The 19678-nt window shown below is 54.4% G+C and overlaps 8 protein-coding genes across 8 annotated transcripts; 5 read left to right on the forward strand and 3 right to left on the reverse strand.

Moving 5' to 3' along the window:
- Window positions 1-27: 27 nt before the first annotated feature.
- On the forward strand, window positions 28-774 carry V1518DRAFT_436396 (N-terminal glutamine amidase-domain-containing protein; the record flags this gene model as incomplete). Its single annotated transcript, XM_066906294.1, has 2 exons — window positions 28-50; window positions 102-774. The coding sequence occupies 2 exons, from the start codon at window positions 28-30 to the stop codon at window positions 772-774; spliced, it is 696 nt and encodes a 231-aa protein (XP_066762300.1).
- Window positions 775-2395: 1621 nt separating this feature from the next.
- Window positions 2396-6839, forward strand: V1518DRAFT_409874 (TRAPP II complex). Its single transcript, XM_066902458.1, has 4 exons — window positions 2396-2785; window positions 2843-2958; window positions 3009-4849; window positions 4899-6839. Exons 1-4 carry the CDS (start codon window positions 2416-2418, stop codon window positions 6733-6735), a joined length of 4164 nt encoding a protein of 1387 aa, XP_066762301.1. The 5' UTR covers window positions 2396-2415; the 3' UTR covers window positions 6736-6839.
- V1518DRAFT_409878 (vacuolar protein sorting 55) lies at window positions 6716-7611 on the reverse strand. Its single transcript, XM_066902459.1, has 3 exons — window positions 7458-7611; window positions 7306-7390; window positions 6716-7245 (listed from the first exon to the last, which is right to left on the reverse strand). Exons 1-3 carry the CDS (start codon window positions 7573-7575, stop codon window positions 7050-7052), a joined length of 399 nt encoding a protein of 132 aa, XP_066762302.1. The 5' UTR covers window positions 7576-7611; the 3' UTR covers window positions 6716-7049.
- Window positions 7612-7797: 186 nt separating this feature from the next.
- On the forward strand, window positions 7798-9510 carry V1518DRAFT_409882 (armadillo-type protein). Its single transcript, XM_066902460.1, has 5 exons — window positions 7798-7876; window positions 7964-8137; window positions 8200-8302; window positions 8368-8497; window positions 8547-9510. The coding sequence occupies exons 1-5, from the start codon at window positions 7850-7852 to the stop codon at window positions 9433-9435; spliced, it is 1323 nt and encodes a 440-aa protein (XP_066762303.1). The 5' UTR covers window positions 7798-7849; the 3' UTR covers window positions 9436-9510.
- Window positions 9511-9640: 130 nt separating this feature from the next.
- On the forward strand, window positions 9641-10751 carry V1518DRAFT_409886 (mitochondrial carrier domain-containing protein). Its single transcript, XM_066902461.1, has one exon. The coding sequence runs from the start codon at window positions 9650-9652 to the stop codon at window positions 10643-10645; it is 996 nt and encodes a 331-aa protein (XP_066762304.1). The 5' UTR covers window positions 9641-9649; the 3' UTR covers window positions 10646-10751.
- V1518DRAFT_409887 (uncharacterized protein) lies at window positions 10624-12530 on the reverse strand. Its single transcript, XM_066902462.1, has 2 exons — window positions 12401-12530; window positions 10624-12341 (listed from the first exon to the last, which is right to left on the reverse strand). Exons 1-2 carry the CDS (start codon window positions 12512-12514, stop codon window positions 10683-10685), a joined length of 1773 nt encoding a protein of 590 aa, XP_066762305.1. The 5' UTR covers window positions 12515-12530; the 3' UTR covers window positions 10624-10682.
- Window positions 12531-12700: 170 nt separating this feature from the next.
- Window positions 12701-19077, forward strand: V1518DRAFT_409889 (Sec23-binding domain of Sec16-domain-containing protein). The gene is made up of 3 exons (XM_066902463.1): window positions 12701-18161; window positions 18214-18350; window positions 18404-19077. The coding sequence occupies exons 1-3, from the start codon at window positions 12746-12748 to the stop codon at window positions 18863-18865; spliced, it is 6015 nt and encodes a 2004-aa protein (XP_066762306.1). The 5' UTR covers window positions 12701-12745; the 3' UTR covers window positions 18866-19077.
- On the reverse strand, window positions 18942-19658 carry V1518DRAFT_368996 (uncharacterized protein; the record flags this gene model as incomplete). Its single annotated transcript, XM_066901253.1, has 2 exons — window positions 18942-19035; window positions 19090-19658. 2 exons carry the CDS (start codon window positions 19656-19658, stop codon window positions 18942-18944), a joined length of 663 nt encoding a protein of 220 aa, XP_066762307.1.
- Between the last annotated feature and the right edge of the window lie 20 nt (window positions 19659-19678).

Here is a 19678-nt window from a genome sequence, read left to right on the forward strand (position 1 = left end):
GAGTAGTCAACAGCAGAACATCTCGCGATGGAGTTTCCTTACGCCGCTTCGTATGGCTATTGGTGGATTTCATGCAAGGCGCGGCACTGACGCTGGCACAGCTACTGCGAGGAGAACGTTTGCCAGGCTGTACTCCACTGCCTGCGCGAGCATCAAAGCCCCGAGGAAGAACTCAGCGTGGTGTTCATATCCTCCTTAACTAGAGCTGTTCCACTGTGGTGTCAGCGGTCGTCGACGCGCAGCGATGGGCTGGTAATATGGGATTACCACGTTATCCTGGTCCGCTCATCGGCTGGGTCTTCTGCAGTGCTTGATCTCGACACTACCGTTGACAACACGAGCATTAGTAACAACAGCAAAGAAGGCTATCGAAAAGCGAAGTTTCTGGCCTTTAACGAATATGCCGAAGCTACATTTCAACCATCCACAGCTCTGCAACCTGAGTATGCTCGGCTGTTCAGAGTCATTCCGGCTGCAGACTTTGTCGCGTGCTTTGCGTCAGACAGGTCCCACATGATGATCCTAGCTCCAACGAACAGCGACGATGACTCTGCCGCTACAGAGCGGTATCCGACGAAGTATTTAGTGCCGGTGCCGTCGTGGGACTGCATTATAGGTTCACGGGCAGGCGCAGCGGGCGTCAGCATGAATTTGCCAATATATATAGACATGACTACTGCGCCTGGCGAGTCGACGGATTTGGCTGATGGACTTGCATATGGCGAAGTTTTAGATGAGACTGCGTTTTTGGATAGATTTCGGTTTTATGCATAATATGCACATACATGGATGAGCGCGCATGAACATCCGCTATGTGGATCACCGGCCGTATGTGTTGGTATCATAACTCATTGCTTTGACAGGGTCATTGCTGAATGCCGTAAATCAACTCGGTGTGCTTGGCACACTCCATGCTCTCCTAACCTCAACGCCGTCCATTGTCCGCGCGCATCTCGAACTCCTGCACTTTCTACTTTTAGAGCCAGTTTCTCCCACAGGCTTGAGTCACTACCTTAGGCTGACTCTGATCATTCCACTGTATCGTTGGAACGCATTACATTGGGTCTGACCAATATACCCATGTCAATGACATCTATGCCTTTTGACGTCATATAGGACCCGGTCCTGAGATTAAAGAGCTACATGCCGCAGCATGAGCTGGGCCTGTTAGAGGTTTGTGCTATCTTTTTGGATTATGATATGCCTTGTGTGACTGTCCAGAGCTATGGAATCACCGACCTTCACTTTCCGACCCTCGCATATTGCAGCTGAAGAAGCACTATTGGGTGACATGAATGGCAACGGTTATCATCTAGGCTTCAACGCAGGCGCGATGATGTGGAGCATATTTCTTGATCCAGGTCTGTTTGTCTATGTCTACGTGTGCTTGGAAGCTTGCTCATCTAACGCGTGACAAGCACATAAGAGATGGACGTGACTACGGTACTGCTTGGTCTCTAAGAAGCGTGATATAATCATAAGACAGTCTGACTTGTAATTCGCGTTTCCCTTGGCTGTCTAATACAGGTAGTCTAATTGTGTCGCGTTTTAAGAGTAATTGGAGGAAGGAGAATAGACAAGACAGGTACCATTGAACAATGAACTGCGTGCGCTCTGGCGCTGATGATGTTTAGGCTATGTCTGCAGCCCAGATTCACTAATAATTGCTCTTGATCTGTCGCGCTTGTGGACCCTAGGCTGAGACCATCATAAGGTACTGCTGCGCGACGGGACCGAGTGTGAACGACGCGTCGGCCAGATTTCCAGCTCCCATCGCTAGAATAGATTCTTATTTCTCGTGATGTTTCTTCTCCTTCTTCTCTGTCATCCAACTACGGGCATTGGTCTTCTTGTTCGTCCGCCACCAGATGGACCCTCGAGTCTGTGCTCGCACTGAAATTCGGAAGAAGAGGAAGAGCATCCGCTGTATCGTGCCGTCGTTGTGTCTCCTTGAGACTATGGGGACTTGGTGAGAGGAAGTACCTGACTTCCTGGTCTGTCTAGTAATTCGAGCGAACGCGCTAGCAGGCGCCAGAGCTTTCCTGCGTTACCTTCCAACATCTCATTCTAGCCGGTTCAGGGCTGGCATCGCGTGGTGGGGATATGGTGCCGCATGGGCACTGGAGCTCCTAGGAAGTCTTTAGAAATCAATGGCACGTACCCCGAGTCCCATACCAGACGAAGAGATAGATCTCGTTCATCCCTATCTGTTAGGACTATTGAAATGGACAAAAAATTAAGATCATGTGGCACGCTGGGGATTGGTAATAATGTTTTGTTCAATAGTTGTTTTATTATAATGACACCTGGTAAATACATTATAGAGCCAAGACGCTTCCTTCACGTGTGCATATCCTGTGTATGTTGAGCCGATCAGCAGTGGCAGTTTCCTGAACTTGGCGAAGTTGCTAAAATATGCAACGCCATCGTCGACAAATACCCACGCCCTCATCCCCAGGCACGCGGCGGGCGCAAAAACAAGGCACCCACTCCGCCAAGCCGCCCTGTCTTTACTCAATGGCATACACTCCACCTTCTGCGTCCACGGGCACCCCGCCACCGCCGTTGACGACGGCACAGCAACTCTCGTCGTCGACTTCGCCGGCGTCACTGGCGACCACAAAGCTTGACCCGCTGTCCTATGTCGCGCCCACGCGGGTCCGCGCGTTTCTATGTCCGGTTGGATTAGTCTCGCGCACGCGATTTGCCGAATTTGTTGCACAACTAGAGGCTACAGCAGTTATTCGGCTCGGCGACGTGACGCCTGATCAACGACCAGAACGAGGTTCGTGAATCAGATGCTTCTAGTGGATAATGAACATACTGATATGAGACGCGATAGTTCTTTTTTCGCCTCAAGGATTCCCTAGTGGGATTCTTGTGTACAACTTCACGACGTCGGTGGACTATCATCACACAATACTCGAGGATCTAGAGTTGTACAGGCGAACTTTGGCTGTAGGTTTTGCTGTCGCTTTCTATCAGGGCCACTAGCTCACAGGTAGTAGGTATTTGGTCTCGCAGACTACAACAACATATCGTCGGCGGATGATCTTATTGGTGTAATTGCACAACTACAAGCAACTACCCCGCAAGCCGTAATCCACAAAGTGATCCTGTTCGATTGCCCGCTGCAACCTGACGAGCTTCCTTCCAGCGACTTCATCTGCGTCCCGCCACGGCATGGCTCGGCCCGCACCGTCACCTCAATGCGCACAATCGTGTGCGACCTCACGTCCGCGCTCCTCGCTGAGTTGCCGCTACTGGCGAAGGCGTTTGAAGCTGCAGACTTTATCGCCTCACCTCTCGCACGCGACGACGACTACGACTCGGTCATGTTGCACGCCAACACCGCACAAGCATACACCTCACCATATGGCTCTGCAAGCTCGTTGCCGTCAGTTGCAAGTCGCGACAAGCCGCTCTCATATCCGCTCTCGCACCATAGCGAACGCCAACGTCAGCGTCGAAGGGGCCGTGCGCTCAAGATGATTGCGAACATATATCTGCTCGCCGGCCGCACGACGGACGCGCTGCGCGATTACGTGGAGGCTGTTGTCATACTCAAAAATATCAATGATCATCTGTGGCACGCGGCATGTATCGAGGGAATCGGCGTGTGCATGGTAGTTCTCGCATATATCGGCGTACAGTTCACCATTCCGTCCGTCGTGCTACCACCTGCGCCGAGCACCAACACACTAGAAAAGAACCAATCAAAACCTGAGCCACTGCATCTAATTGATCTCCTACCACAGATGACCTCGACCATTCTCAATCTCTACAATCGGTCACAAAATTTTCCGGGCGAGAGCATACCACAAATTACATACGCCGAAACTATTTTACGGATAATTAATTTACAAACGTGCATATGTCTTGCCGGCGGCTGGGATCAGACATCTCGAGCCGCCGCAGTACTTTCGCGCCCCATCGCGGTGGACGGTGCACTACGATATCCGCAAGTACAAGCGAGCAAGATGAAGATCCTGGCGTGGATCACCACAGCGCAGGCTGTTCGGCTCGATGGCGTCGATGTGGTTGACGCGACTCGCATTCTGAGTGGTATCGCTGCCGCAAGCGGCAAGCTAGGCTTCCAGCGCAAGCGCGCGCTCGTGCTACGGCAGCTTGTACTCGAGCTCATCCCGCGCATTGTGCAGGCGCGAGTGTTAGCGCAGCAGAACCGGAAAATCAAGATCGCCGATGGCGTCACCGACGATGCGGCGTCTGACTACAGCAATAACCAGACATCTGTGGCAGCCGCAGCTGCAGCCGCTGGTGGTACGCAAGGAGTAGACTCTGGTATTATCGCATTGCTGGACGATATCTGCGCTACATATGGCGTGCCACTTTCGTCCACAGCCTCACCAATAGTATCCACGTTTGGTTGGCCTCAGCTCAGACTTTCGATCCTTCGGTCATGTATCGAGCTGTGCCGGGTTCTGCCAGATTACAGAGGCGTTGTCAAGTACACAAACATGCTATTACAATCGACCCCGTCCGACGTGATTACGGCGGAAGAGCAAGTGTCGTTAATGCGAAACATGTACAGTGCATGTGCATCGGCTACTTCCCTCGGGATGCATGATTTTGAGGACGTCTACTGGGATCCATATCTCGTTCGCGACGTCGCTGTAGTGGAGTCCAGTATGTGGGCCGTCCCGATGCCAGTGAAGTCGTTGCAACAAAAGGACGTGGGTGACAACGTATTCATTTACAACCCGTTTGACAGGAGTGCGAAGAATGAAGGACAGAGGCACTTATTCGTGCTGGACGAGCCGGTTGAGGTTCGCGTGTTGTTGCAGAATCCGTTTGCATTTGAGCTGGACATTCGTTCGATATCGCTTGTGTATGTGACTGTGAGTATATTACTAAGACTCTGCTAACTGTATTGCCAGCGGATTAGGCGCTAGCTTTTCGTGTGATATCGTATCAGCCATTGTTCCCCCGCGCAAAGTGTACCCGATATCGATCTACTTGACGCCCACGGCCACGGGAAGTCTGACGATCAACAGCTGCGTGTTTCAGGTATACGGATGCAAAGAGACCACGCTTCCAATCACGCCACAGCAAATCACCTTGATACCATTAGCACAGACGAAAAAATTCGGCCTCGACGCGCGCGCGACTTCGGTTATGCCGCTACCGGCTTTCGGTACGACAAAGGAGATAAACATCGACGTGGTCCCTGCCCTGCCATTGCTTCGAGTAAATCGGGTATCTCTTGCGCAGAGCAGCGTCATGCTTCTTGAAGGCGAGCGGCGACGGTTTTCGGTTACGTTGGGCAACATGTCCGATAAAATATCTGTTAATTTCATGCAGATACGGTTTTCAGATTCAACAATGACATCGTTGAGGGCGGCGCTAAGTTATAGCGGTAGCAGCGGCGGAGGGTACAAGACTGAGATGAACAGATATGAGATTGAGTACTTTCTCCTAAAACGGAATGCGCTAACTTGCGTTACGGATTTGAGTCAAGTTGAGTTCAGTGCTAATGGCGAGATGGAATTGGAAATCGAAGTGCTTGGCAAGCGTGGGCTTGCGACTGGTGCTGCGGAGATTTCCTACAGCCATATTCCATCGGCTCTGGGGGAGCTGGCAGAGAAGCAGACATTATACGAGCGCAAGCTTGCGTTTGAGGTGAACGTGACGGTCAACCCGAGTATTGAAGTCGCGTCGTGCGACCTCGTACCATTCAGCTTCGACATGCCGATCGTACGCCGCGGGCCGGCTGGCACCGAGACCACCACAGAGCTGCTAACAGACTTTCTGGCAGGTCTTGGACTGTCGTTCGAGAAAGTGAGCGGGTACTGCCTGATGCTACTGGATCTCCGGAACTCATGGTCTGCGCCATTGTGCGTGGAGTTGCAATCGACGGCAGTGGCGAAGGTCGTGAAGGACATCATTCAGCCCGGTCATGTGAGTAGGTTGTTGGTGCCGATTCGGCGACTGGACGGAATTGATCCAACACGACCGATACCGTCGCTTATGCCGGCAAAGCAGTTTGTCGTGGCTACAGACCCCAAGACCGGAAAGTCACAGGGCAAACGCAGCGGCGGGCCGGGGGGTGGAGGGATGTGGACGCAGGAGGTCGAGCGCGCTGTGTTCTGGTACCGCGAAAAGCTACTCGAAAGTCTCACTGGAAGATGGACGGAAGAGTTTTCCCACGATCCATCTCTTGCACCGACAATCACGACTACGTCAGGCCGACGAATGGGAATGATTGAGCTGCGTGCGCTGCGGATCACGCCACAGATGGTTGATATTCTTGTGGTAGAACCGGTGAACGTAGAGATGTCGCTTGTGGAGTCAAGATGCACGAAGAAATCAGGCCGGTTTCATTGGCTAGTGGAGGCGAATGAGTTTGTTACGTTGGTGACCAAGATAACGCGGGCGGAGTCATGGGTGAGCGTCCCTGACGGTCAGGAAGCTGAGGCGGTGAAGTCTACGGTCACGCCGACATCGGGTGTACTGAGAGTGCAGCCTGCGCTTCGCAACCAGACGGGTAAGGCCGCGCTGGACATTAACCTGCGCATCATGATGAACGGCGTGCAACAGCAGCCTGTCACCGGGTTACAGGCCGGAGAGACTAGGGTGGTGGAGACGGATTTGATTGTCCTCGCTCGGGGAGAGTATGAGTTTGTTGCATCATTTGAGGAGGTTGGAGGCGTGGATGCGGGGACAAGAGGTCGGCGGTATGTGGGACGAGACAAGGTAGTGCTGAGCGTGTATTGATGGGGATGGAGGTTATTTTTCATATTGTAAGATAGGCACATGAGAATTGTTGTATATAGAGAGCGTGCGAGGGGCAAGGAACAAAAACTCCAGAAGATAGAAACTAATTGAGCCAACGCGTGGCTGAGGGAAGATTTACAACAATGGCGAGGGCCATGGTGGATTTCTCGATAACTGGCGGCGGAGGATGGTGTCGCGGTTGCGCGATGTTGGAGAAGGATATGACGTGACGTGCGTGCGTACGATGCATTGTGAGTATGTGAGTGTGGTGGGATGTGCGTTGTTGTACAAACCAAGAAGCTGAAACGTCGATTTTAAAATGACTCGTCGGTTTCGCTGAAGAAGAGGGTGAAGGCGATGATCGTGCCGTAGACGAGGATACCGCCAAAGATGGACATGAACATGGCGGGGATGCCAATGACGCGGGAATGTGCAAGCGCGGCGGGAAGGGCGAGACCGGTGACGACGAAGAAGCCGGTGACGTACCGGCCAAAGTCAACGACGTTGTTGCTGGGAAGGCAGTGTTAGTCGACGCTTCATGCTGATCAGGAACATATAGCAAAAGCGTACCCAGAGCCCTCGCTCATAAAATCGTCGCCGTGCGCATATCGACCGCAAATGGCGTTAGGCAGTGGGGCGATGAGGAACACACCGACTGGACGGAGCAACGCATGTCAGCGGGTGGAAGCAAGCAGGATTGACATGAACGAGTGAATACGGACCGACGAGGAGCGGCAGCCAGTTGTTGAAAAGTGCGCATGAAAGGATAATCAGCAAAAAGCCTGCGGCAAGAAAACCGGCGAGGACAATGATTTTGGAGAGGGGGTTTGCGGTTGCCATTGTGGTGCGGGGGCGGAGGCTGTGGAGTTCAGTGTGGTTTGGTGATAGTGCACACTGTCCAGGCGGTGGTGGCAAGCAATCTGCGCGACGCCGACACAATTAAGGGTCTCGTGTTAAATACCGAATTGGGATGTGGGTAGAGGGTTTGTACAGGGCTAGGGCTCCGGTTATCGCCAGTCTGTGTCTTCTCGGCGTCCTCGGGCTACTTCTTCACCATCCTCCACCCTCTTCACTCTCCCCCTCTACTCCCCTCCACCTCTCTGTTCCATCCCTAATGGCTACCACCGCTGTCACCGACGAGGTATGTTTGTTCCTGCATACCATTGTTTCTGTCCCGAGCGTGGTACTCCAGTCTGCATGCGCCGTCAACTCACTTCTTCACCCACAGGTCCCGTCCCCGGCTAGCGTCATCTTCTCTAACCAATGCCTCGACGACATGTTAGCGGCAGTCCGTGCCACGTCTGTTGACTGGACAGCTTTTGGCATGCCCCCAGAGTACGTCGCCCTGCTCCAACTCGTCGACGGCACACCCTGCGACAAAGCCTGCGCGGCGCTCGACTATGTATGTCTGCGTTTGCCAACGATTGACGACGGAGGGCACTACTGACAGAGATTGTCTGATAGTCCCCTGCAACTTATGCCGCCATATTCTGTACGCTCTTCTCTAGTGGCGTGCCAATTGAAGTCCTCAAGTACTCGCTCGTGCTCGCCAGCGACCTCCTCCTCGGTAGGTGATGATGTCCTTCGTCCCATCTATCTTTCTGATAGTTACTGATGCGTCCGCCACTGCAGCCGACAAGGCGTTCACAAAAGCCATGAACTCAATCCCCCAGATTTGCGCCCCGCTCGGTGCTTTGCTCGACTGTGAGGTTGACGACGCTGTCCCCCTCTTCGCCGCTAAGGTCATTGTCCTGCTTGTCATGTACGGCCTCCTCTGGTACCAGTTCTCTATCAGCACTAATGTTCTCTAGGGCCACTGAGAAGCCTCCCGTACCCGTCGTGCAGAAGATCCTTGACTATGCGTGCAAGCTCTCGGTCTTGGAGGACGCCAACCTCAAGGACCTGGCCGTGCAGGCCTACGGCGCCGTGCTGTCCGTCAAGTGCACGCGTACTCTGTTCTGGGCAAAGATCACAAGCTACGGCCCGCCGCTAATCGAAAATCTCAAGTTCGGCCGGAGTAGTCTACAGCTGCAGTACTACTCGATCCTTGTTTTTTGGCTGCTCTCGTTCGAGCTCGAGCCGGCCGAGGAGCTCAACAAGACATGCGACATCATCTCCATTGTGCTCGACATAATAAAGACTGCCATCAAGGAAAAGATCATCCGTGTCAGTGTTTCATTGTTTTACAACCTCGTCACCATCGCTCCCGAGCAGAACATCCCCGCATTCCTCGTCGTCGGCGGTCTGCCCGTGATCAGTGGTATGGCCCAGCGGAAATGGACCGACACTGAGCTCGAGGACGATCTGACTTCGCTGTCCTCTACCTTGCAGGCTGCGCACGACTCTATGTCGACTTTCGATGAGTATCTCTCCGAGCTTACGTCCGGCCGCCTCAAATGGTCGCCGGCGCACAAGTCTGTCGATTTTTGGAAACGCAATGTCGAGAATTTCAAAGAGGACGATTGGAAGCTGCTGAAGGAGCTCGCCAAGGTCATCGCCACCACGTCCGACAACACCGTGCTTGCGGTTGCATCCAACGATATTGGCCAGGTCGTCCAGGAGCTGCCGGAGGGCCTGAAGCTACTCACCCAGCTCGGCACAAAGACCAAGATTATGGAGCTGATGACCCACCCCGACCAAGACGTTAAGTACCAGGCTCTCAAGGCCACCCAGGTCTTTGTCGCCCGAGCCTTCGCATGATTGATCTGTATTGTTTGTATTTTGTGAACGTGTTTTGCCATTTGTTAATTAATAGACTCGCATTGTACCTAATGATCATCTTTGTCGAGATGACCTATTTACCAGGCAAAGGAGAAATTGGAGTTTTTGCTCCGGGTCTGCGGTTTAGGGCAGTTGCTGGACGAGTCAGTCATGATCTCGGATCACCAATTTGATCTCCACGGGCAGCAATGAAATGACTACCCTCGACTCACCACGCCTACTGCCGGCCTCGGCATCGGCGGCTGTGACGACCTCCAAGGCACGCCATGCCTTATCTGGATTTGTGTCTGGCTTCACCGCAGCTGTGCTACTGCAGCCGCTGGATCTGGTCAAGACTCGCGTGCAGCAGGGCGCGGGGACAACCACCGTCAGCACGTCCTTTCGAGAGATCTTGGCTGGCAGTGGAGAGCAGGAGAGAAGAACGACGACATCACACGTGCGACGACTGTGGAGAGGCACGCTGCCTTCGGTATTTCGCACTTCGGTTGGCTCGGGCTTGTATTTCACGCTGTTGCACTCGGTACGCTCCTTTGTGCACCGGCACGAATCCTCAACAACCGACACAAACCTCCGTGCTGCGCAGTCGTCGGTACTTCCGCGGATTCCCGGGGCAGCAAATTTAGCTGCCGGCGCAGCTGCACGCGGGACGGCGGGGTTTATAATGATGCCCGTGACGGTGCTCAAGGTGCGGTTTGAGTCGTCGCGGTACGCGAGCATGTCTCTTCTTGAAACCGCTCGCGCGGTGTATGCCGCGCATGGCATGCGTGGCTTTTTTTATGGTTATGGTGCGACATTTGTGCGCGATGTGCCGTACGCGGGCGTGTACGTATGGACATACGAGTATGCAAAGGGCGTATTGCCGGGGCTGCTACTACGTGATAGGAGCGCCGACGGGCAGTCGACAGTACTGCTACCGTCGACGATGGCGGTCGGGGTGAATGCCTCGTGCGCGGCGGTGTCGGCAATGGTTGCGACGACCCTGACGAATCCGTTTGATACAGTCAAGACACGCATGCAGCTCTTTCCAGATACCTACGGCACTAACATGTGGACCGCCTTCGCGCGGATTGCAGCGGAGCAGCCGCGTGGGATGCGAAGTTTCCTTGATGGGCTGGGGATTCGAATTGTACGCAAAGCGCTGACCTCCGGTATTGCTTGGTGTGTGTATGAAGAGATGGTGCGACGTTGAGCGTGGGATCAGTCTATGTAACTTATCTACAAAAATGCTATGCTTGACAACGCATATGTATGCGCTCGCTCTGGAGAATGGCGGCGACGGTTGTTACGACATCAGCGGGCATGCATTCGACTCGCTCGAGTGTGCGCCGATTTTCGACGTCAACGACGCCGCTCTTGAGAAATTTTGACCCGACAACCACATTTACCGGGAAACCGAGTAAGCGCGCGTCGTTGAGTTTCCAGCCGAATGACTTTTCGGCACGGTCATCAATGACTGCATCAAATCCGGAATTTCGCAGGCTCTGGCACAACGTGGAAGCTATTTCGTCGGCGGCGGCTGACTTGCTGTCGGATTTGGCAACAACGACGACTTCAAAAGGGGCCACAGAGACAGGCCATGATAGACCGTGCTCGTCGCGCGCAATATCAGCGATGGCGCTCACCAGACGAGATACACCGATGCCGTAGCAACCCATAAATATATCCTGTGTCTCACCAGCTGATGTCTTGAACGTCGCACCAAGAGGTTTCGAGTACTTTGTACCAAGGTAGAACGTGTGGCCGACCTCGATAGCGCGAGACGAAGTCAGTGTGCCGGACTCACAGCATGGGCATTGCTCGTGTGGGTGAGTTTCCAGGGAGACCTCGACACAAGGGAAGCGCAGGGTTGTGATGTTGCCGATGTTGACAGTCACAGGAAGGTCGGGTAGCGAGCACTTGTCAGGAACACGTTCGTCAAACACACGGATCATACGACGCAGCATCATGTCACCATCATTTGCGGCTGCAAAAGTAGCCAAGGGGTCCGTAATGTTGAGGTCGAATAATGGTAACTCGCGCTTGATGACGTTCGGGTTGATCGTGCGGTCCGGCGTGTGGTACATAACGAGCAACGTGCCATCTGTTTGCAGTCCGTACGTGACTGCGACGTTATCAGGGTCGTAGACATGGGTCTTTGACGGGTAAGATACTGCAACCTCGACATTCGCCGCGTAGTCGCAGTCCGTGCAGCGTACGAGCTTGTCCTCGCCTGCGTTGCTCAGGTAGTGGTACTCATGAGAGAGGTCGCCACCGATGGCACCAGAGTCGGCCTCAGACACAACGTACTCGATTCCAATCGCATCAAAAATCCCCGCATACGCAGCACGCACATCTGCGTACGTGTTCATAGCTTCCTCCACCGTTGAGTCAAACGAGTACAGATCCAACATCACAAATTCCCGTCCACGCAACATGCCACCACGCGGCCGTCGCTCGTCACGATACTTGCGGCCAATCTGGTACACTCGTACTGGTAAATGTCGGAATGAGGACACTTCATGTGCGACAAGCGTCGTGACTTCCTCCTCGTGGGTCGGAGCGAGCATGAATAACGACCCGCTCGCGTCCTTCAGCTTATAAATCTCAGTGTTTTCCCACCGCCCCGACGTACGCCAGGCATTAGGCGTCAATAGCGCCGGTAAAGAAACTTCAGAGCCGCCGGTCATGGACATGTGGCGGTGGAGAATGGCGTCTAGTTTCCGCTGCACGAAGGTCCCCAGGGGAAGCAGCGAGAACAAGCCAGCGGAGGACTTGCGCACGTAGCCAGCACGGATGAGCAAGTCCGTTGCATTTTCGGCAGTAGCAGACGTACCCACAGACGACTGAGACGCCGCTCGTGCGGGTAAAAATAGGCGCGAGAGGCGGGGTAGGGAAACTGCGGAGCTCTGATAATACGAGTCAGCGCGTCTGTTCGGTTGGAGTAGAGACGAGCGAGGCAGCTCACGCTGATGTACCGACGCACGCCTGCGCTAGTACTAGCCCTGGCAGTTGCCTCAGCACCAAAACACCGCACTGCGCGCAGCATGCATTTTCGACACAGATCCACGTCCGGACGCATCGGGGTTGCAGAGATGGTGGTGGGGTGGGGACATCGTGATACTTGACGAGCTCAATTGTGATGTTACTGAGGGTCTGGTGTTACTCTGCGGGTTAGGGTGATAGCGCTCCAGGATTATAGACGATTATGTCGTAACTGCAACAATAACATGAGCACTGCTGTGCTTCAGGTACGCCTCGCGCAATCATTACCAAAGCCTTCGACTGCCCCCACAGCCTCCCCAAGGACGCAATGTCTTCCGACCCTGGTCCCGCTACTGAATCTGATGGCGCTGAAAAATCTGAGCCGCTGATTGATGGTCCAGAGCCGGCGGCTGAGAAAATTAAACCTGAGCACGGATTTGAAGCTGCGTCAGTGTCTGTCTCGACCGCGGCAAGCACACTACCACCACATGATGCAGACGACAGTGATCAATCGAATGCGCCAGCAACGCAGCAGGAAGAGGTTTCATCTGTTGATGCTAGTTTGGCTGATGGCGCAGATTTCTTTGGGTCGATAGCGGCCGCTGATGACGTTGAGTCTGCTGCACAGGCATCGCTGTCCTCCTCGCCGCCTACTATCGAGGACGACATTGTCGAGGCTCCGGTCGATCGGCCAGCATCTGTTCCGGAAGCCTCTCTCACTCAGGAGGTAGGGTTTGAGCCATTGACTCCGTCGTCGCCGCCAGCTGTGTCGTCACCTCCGTCAGTGGAAACGCCCTCTGTTGAGGAGAACGCTGTCTCGACTCTTCCTGCTGTAGCAGAGGAGATCAGCGATGATCACGACCCCGAGATCACCCCCTTTGAAGATTCTCATGCTCCCGAAGCCAACACGGAGTCTTTACTTAAGTCTGCGCTTCCAGTCGAGGATTTGTTTGCGTCTATCGCCGTTCCTGCTCCATCTACTGGAGCCACCGTTGGCTCTGTGACTCGTGAGTCGTCATTGACTGTGTCCCCATCAGCAGCAGACGATGACCTCTCTGAAATGTTCAGCTCTGCGCCAGCAGGAGATGACATTTTCACGTCTTTCGCTGCTCCCACATCTGCTATTACCACCGACGCGCCGATTCCCGAACCTACCGTGACGGCGTCAACGACTACAGAAGACACCGCGGCGTCGACGCTATTCAGCTCTGGACTTGCGGCAGGTGATGATTTCTTTTCATCTATTGCTGCGACTTCGGAAGCAACTTCGGCTACTCCTGTAATGGAGTCGGCGAGTACAGAAGAGTATGGTCTCGGCAATGGGTCTCATGACAACGCCTCCTCCATGTTTGAATCTGCAGGGACCGATAACTTCTTCGCCGGACTCACTGCTACCCCGATCGAGCCCCCGGACCTAGTCGTTTCGCCATCGGCACCGGTCACAGAAGCGGAGTCCGCAGAGTCTCTATTTGTTACGCCTCATGCTACGGATGACTTCTTTTCGTCAATTTCCGCAACATTAGCGGCTCATACTCCGACCGAAGCACCTGCTACCACTGCGCCTGCTACCGCTGGCCAGCCGTCTTTCGACTTTTTACTGGATGACGAAGACTTTTTGCCTGATGACGAGCCCGAACTAGCTACTGAAGCTCCTGTTACGCAGCCGACTGCACAGAGTTCCTATTATCCTGTTTCCAACTACTCCGGAAGTGGCAGCATCTACACTCCGTCGCCATACACGGCACCTGTTCAGACACCAGCACCACCGGTGGCATCATCGAAACCCAAGCCGTTTTTCGAGGATTTACCAGTGCTGCCGCAAGCACGGGCGATGCGGCGTATCGAGCAGTTTGAGAGGCACGCGATCAATCCTAAGGACAACTTCGTACCGCCTGAAGAGGAGAAGTATGTGGCACCGCCGGCGCAGTCTGCATATGCTTCGGCGCCAGCCCGGCCGTCCCTGTATGCACTGCCTGAGACACAACAGCAAATGGCTCCGCCGCCTCTGAATCCATATGCGCCGGTAGCGCAGCCGGAGCAGCATACACAGCAGCGACCAATAAATCCATATGCACCTCCTCCAATGACGTCAACCCTGGCACCATCAGTGAACGCGTACGTGCCATCGCCAACGAGCGCCTATGCGAATTTGACCGCGCCTATAGAGGGGTACGCTCCTGTTCCGACTGTGCAGCAAGCGCCGCCGCCTACTACTACTCAGAATCAGTACATGCAGCCACGGTTTGGGGTGCCATCACTACCATCAACAACACATTCTGCATTTGTACCACCACCGCAAGCACCACCGCAAGCACCACCGTCATCATCTGCTAGTCCCTACGTGCAGTCGGCGGAATATATAGCGTCTGGCCAGCATCCAGCGCATTCATACTTGAATGAGAGATCATCCGATGCATACGACTTCCCATTCACGCCGCCTGTATTCCAACCTCCGCCGCGTCGGACGTCATCATTTGCATCATCCATCGTCTCAGGCCGCCAGTCGCCGCCAGTACTGGCAATGTCGCCGTCTCCCGCGCAAGGCAACACCGCGGGACACGATCAGTCGCATGCACCTACACCGGTTTCGGTGGTATCATCACAAGCCGCGCCGCCGAGCTCGACTAACAATCAAATCGTAACCCCTCCCGCGCCGATACCACCGACCACCGCTTACGGCCAGCATTATGTTCCGACTATGTCAAGCATACAGGCTATGGTGCCCTTGCAGCAGCAGACTGCGCCTCTAGCGGGGCCGCCGACGACAATACCGCGAAGCGTACCAAACCACTATGGGCCTCGACTGCAGTCCGAGCTGTTTACACAGTCCACCGCATCACAGTATGCTCCTTCTCTACACGTCGAGCTACCACCAAGCCAGTCTGCATATGCACCACCTCCTACACAGCATGTCGAACCACTGGCGCAGCAATATGCTCCGCCACCAATGTCGGCGACCCCACCTTACAACCCTGCACAGCGCTTGTCTCCATCACTTTCTCGATCTCATATGTCGCCCTCGCCAGCTTCCATGTACGTACCGTCGATGGCTGGTACAGCACAGGTTCTCACCTCACATGCGGGCCAGCTTTCGAGGTCTACGCACCCGGAACCGCATCCACTATTTTCGTGGAGCCCGGATGGACGAATTGTCACGATTTTCCCGACGAAGAACACGCAGCTTGGATACGCCGCTACAGGGCTTGATTTTACCAACTCGACGATTAAGGTGCGACAGGTGAAGGACGTTGCACCGGGTCTCGTGTCCAATGTGTCACCGACAAAGCTGCCGCTGCCTGTATACGCAGCTGGCGGTAAGAACGTAAACAAGTCTAAGAAGAAAGATGTGTTGAAGTGGATGGATGCAAAGATTGCCGTACTTGAGAGTGAAGTTTATGATGCAATTGGTGGAGATGCGAAACGCGATGCGCAGGACAAGGCGATTCTTTGGAAATGCGTCCGAGTGATTCTGGATAACGACGGCGACTACGACAATAAGCCAGCCATTGCAAAGACCGTGCGCATGGCCCTGGTGCCAGAACTGTCTGGTGACACGCCACCTGATGAGCTTGCAACGTTTAGCAGTGCGACCGATCTTTATGAGCGCCATACGGGAACATCTAATAGCTCAGTGTTACCGTCAGGCGGTAATGCGGTCTTCAATGCGCAGAGAGTCAGTACTGTCGAAAAGATTCGAGAATTTTTGCTTAAAGGCAATCGTGAGGGTGCTGTCACGTATGCGCTAGATAACCACCTTTGGGACCACGCGCTTCTGATTGCTAGCACTGTCGGCGCAGAATTGTGGAAAGACACCGCGCGTGAGTTCATTCGCGCCGAAATACAGTCTTTGAACAGTGCAGATTCAAGCAGTCTTGCGACGGTTTATGAAGTTTTCGCTGGCTACGGCGCGGAGTCCGTTGACGCACTCCTGCCTGCTGGTTATACTGTTGCTCTATTGCCAGATAATGGCTCACACGAACAGGCTCCTGCCGAGCTGTTGAAGTGGCGTGAGACCCTGTCAATGATCTTCGCGAATCGGTCGACCGACGATGTGCAGGCGATTCACAATCTCGGCAAGGCACTAGCGAAATACGGATTCTGCTATGCCGCGCACACTTGCTTCTTGTTTGCTCGACCAATGGCGGTGTTTGGAGCGATTGACGATCCAAATTCGAGCTTCACGTTGCTTGGCGGTGACTATCTGCGAAACCCTGCGTCTTTCTGCAAGGACGTCGACGCGCTTGTTTTGAGCGAGATTTACGAGCTTGCTATTTCGTTGACGCCAGCCGGGCTGTCATCTGCGTTCACGATATTCCCGCATCTACAGCTTTTCAAATACCAGCACGCGATGATCCTCGCTGAAAGTGGTTATGCCTCCGACGCGCGGAAAATGCTGGACCAGATATCGGGGGCGATCAAGGTGACTCCGAAGACTTCGTTCGTCTACAACGTCCCGTTCGTACAGAGCGTCCGCGAGTTGACGCAGCGATTGTCGGAGACGCCTGCAACCGGTGAGGGATCCGGACGCTGGCTTAGCGGACTCGTTGGCAAGCCATCGCTAGGGAACGTGTGGGGTAGCTTCGATAAAAAACTTGCCGCCTTCGTTGCTGGTGATGACGCTACTGGCACGGATGAGAATGGTGGCGTCGGAAGTAGTACCAATGGCGCAGGTGCTGACGGCGAGAGGTTCAAGAAGCTTGGAACAAGTCCCGGCATCTCGCGTGCACAGTCTACGACAGATGTCACGTCGATTCATGGGGCTGCTGTGGGCGGCGGAATCGGAGGCGCGCCTTATTCTTCTCCGCCAACTTCGAACGGGGTTTACAACCCGCGCTCATATGGATCATCGCCGGCATCGAAGTATCTGCAATCAGATCAGTACGGAGCTACAAACAGTGGTAGTATTTTGGAGCAGTATAACAACCACAGTGCGAGCAATAGCATGTATGGTGGCAGCACTACCAGAGAGCAGTCGCCAGCGCCGTCGTACATTGGTGGGCCGTATGCGCCGATTACCGCAGCTACAGGTGGCGCGATTGGCGCGATTGGCGCGATTGATATTCCTGGATCATCGTCAAAGCGTCGGGAAAGTGCGGAATTTGCTACGTCAATCGCAGCGCCGCCGATGAGACAGACCGTGCCACCGCGAAACCCATACGCTCCACTGACATCCTCACCGGTAGCAGCTCCCGTGCCTGTTGCAACCGCTAACAAGTACGCTCCAGCCACTGGCGGCATGTATGAGCCGTCAGCGACGTCAGCACCGCCATCAGAACCGCCATCGATGTACGCGCCTCCTCAGACCACTAATCCCTACGAGCCGCCGAGCATGGGATACGCGCCGTTGACTCCCGGCATGGAGAAGACCGAGCCGGCGGCATATGATAAGAATATCACGGATGCAGGTTATCAGCCTTATGAACCACATGTGCCAACTGCCAGTGAAGAAGATGGGGAGACCGGTACTGGCGGAGATTATGCGAGTCGATATGGCGCCGAGGTTGAGAACGACGATACGTTAGGCGGATATGGACCTGCTGAGTCGACGCCGGTGGAGACTGATGTCCCTCCGGAGAACAACTACAGATATGATTATGACGACGATGAGGATGATCTTGGACTAGGAAATAGCTCACTGAGCAAAAACAAGAAAAAAAGTCCACCGCACGAGAACAATGACGACAAAGACGATGATGAGGAGGATAAGCAGGAAGAGAAAGAAGAACAGGAGAATGGTAAACAGGGTATGTGCATTTGCTATTGGACCGGCTATGACCCATACTAACTTGTAAACAGCAAAAAGTGGATGGCTCTCGGGCTGGTTTGCTAGGAAGGGACCGGTTGACGACAAGCCGAAGGCTATCCGTGCGAAACTCGGCGAGGAGATTCAGCTTGTGTTTGACAAAGAGCAGAAGCGGTGGGTCAATCCGAGGGTAAGCTGCGTTTATTTTACATTGTGCGAATGGTGTGCTAACCAAAATTGCAGGATCCGAATGCCGGAAAGGCACCGCCTCTTCCTCCACCACCGCCAAAGGCCAAGAAGGCCGCAACGCCCACCGCGACGCCGCCTGTCGGAATGACGTCGTTGCCAGTTCCGTCAGCACATGCACTGGCTTCGCCGCTGGGGAGCTTCGGTGGTGGCGCCACGTCCGGCCCGCCATCACGACCTGCGTCAACGCTGCCACCGTTGTCTGAGCCTTCCGCATCTCCTGCGTCACCAATGTCCGGACCGCTATCTGGACCGCCATCTGGACCGCCATCTGGACCGCCAACTGGCCCACCTTCAACTTCTGCGTCGCCAATACCGATGATGATACCATCGTCAGTCACACGCACGCCGATCCCCTCATTGACGGGTATGCCAGAACCTGCGCTGCCGACGCCAAGCGGGACGCGTGCTGCAAAGAAGCGGCCACGATATATTCCGCCGCCTCCTGGCATAAGCTAAAAGATGACATAGATGAAGTGCTGTGTTTTGTATATGCATGGATATCGTAATTATAGTCGTGGTAATGAATGAAGTCTCATGAGAGGCGCTGGAGGTAGCCTTGTTGGATGAGGCGCTCGACATCACCGTGACGTATGTAGAACTGGCTGTTCTTTGTGAGTGTAATAGCGCTGTGCATATTAGCAAGTGACGACGGAGGATCAGACAAAAAATCGAACTCATACCCATATTCAGTCTGGATCTCACCAGCGTCCTTGAGTACACGCACATCGATGAACAGGTCTGTTGGCGGTTCCATAGGCCCAACGAGGTCGATGTCGGTCCACTCGCCCTTGAGCTCCGTCAGTGTGTCGTAATACGCACGAAAGTATTCGTCCTCGTGCGGATTCCAGCCCGCGGCAATCCCGCGCGTGGCAGCGGTCGCAGCGTCCAGAGGAGTTTCCTCTGCGACGAGAGGCGGCGCGTTGTCGTCGTCGCTGCGGGTCGGCAACTCGACGCCAGTCCACGCGATCGCGTCGAGTCTCCGTGCACGCGCGGCGTGGTATGCTAGTAAACAGCGCTTGTTCCTGCGCATGCAGATCTGGAGCACGAAGATGGCGCAGGACACGCGGCGATCGAGCGACGCGCGGAAGTCGGGACCTTGTTGCTCGATGAGAAGGGACGCGTCGCGCTGCAGGTCACGGATCTCGCGGACGACGGCATGTACAAGGTCAGTCGCATACGACGGCAGCACGTCCAGTGCTTGCAAGCGCTTCGCGTCCTGAACAAGCTTCAGGGCGGTGTCGGTATACATAATTGTGCCGGTGGTGAAGA

The sequence above is a fragment of the Limtongia smithiae genome, assembly GCF_038497785.1.
Source record: "Limtongia smithiae strain NRRL Y-17922 unplaced genomic scaffold V1518scaffold_1, whole genome shotgun sequence".
Classification (NCBI taxonomy): Eukaryota; Fungi; Ascomycota; class Lipomycetes; order Lipomycetales; family Lipomycetaceae; genus Limtongia; species Limtongia smithiae.

Coding starts and splice junctions, on each gene's coding strand:
- V1518DRAFT_409874 (XM_066902458.1), top strand. CDS start 2,416: ATGCAACGCCATCGTCGACAAATACCCACGCCCTCATCCCCAGGCACG. Junction 2,786..2,842: donor TGATCAACGACCAGAACGAG/GTTCGTGAATCA, acceptor GAGACGCGATAG/TTCTTTTTTCGCCTCAAGGA. Junction 4,850..4,898: donor ATTCGTTCGATATCGCTTGT/GTATGTGACTGT, acceptor CTGTATTGCCAG/CGGATTAGGCGCTAGCTTTT.
- V1518DRAFT_409878 (XM_066902459.1), bottom strand. CDS start 7,575: ATGGCAACCGCAAACCCCCTCTCCAAAATCATTGTCCTCGCCGGTTTT. Junction 7,391..7,457: donor CTGGCTGCCGCTCCTCGTCG/GTCCGTATTCAC, acceptor TGCTCCGTCCAG/TCGGTGTGTTCCTCATCGCC. Junction 7,246..7,305: donor TTTATGAGCGAGGGCTCTGG/GTACGCTTTTGC, acceptor CTGCCTTCCCAG/CAACAACGTCGTTGACTTTG.
- V1518DRAFT_409882 (XM_066902460.1), top strand. CDS start 7,850: ATGGCTACCACCGCTGTCACCGACGAG. Junction 8,138..8,199: donor CCTGCGCGGCGCTCGACTAT/GTATGTCTGCGT, acceptor ATTGTCTGATAG/TCCCCTGCAACTTATGCCGC. Junction 8,303..8,367: donor CGCCAGCGACCTCCTCCTCG/GTAGGTGATGAT, acceptor CCGCCACTGCAG/CCGACAAGGCGTTCACAAAA.
- V1518DRAFT_409886 (XM_066902461.1), top strand. CDS start 9,650: ATGACTACCCTCGACTCACCACGCCTACTGCCGGCCTCGGCATCGGCG.
- V1518DRAFT_409887 (XM_066902462.1), bottom strand. CDS start 12,514: ATGCGTCCGGACGTGGATCTGTGTCGAAAATGCATGCTGCGCGCAGTG. Junction 12,342..12,400: donor GCGTGCGTCGGTACATCAGC/GTGAGCTGCCTC, acceptor TCGTATTATCAG/AGCTCCGCAGTTTCCCTACC.
- V1518DRAFT_409889 (XM_066902463.1), top strand. CDS start 12,746: ATGTCTTCCGACCCTGGTCCCGCTACTGAATCTGATGGCGCTGAAAAA. Junction 18,162..18,213: donor ACAGGAGAATGGTAAACAGG/GTATGTGCATTT, acceptor ACTTGTAAACAG/CAAAAAGTGGATGGCTCTCG. Junction 18,351..18,403: donor AGCGGTGGGTCAATCCGAGG/GTAAGCTGCGTT, acceptor CCAAAATTGCAG/GATCCGAATGCCGGAAAGGC.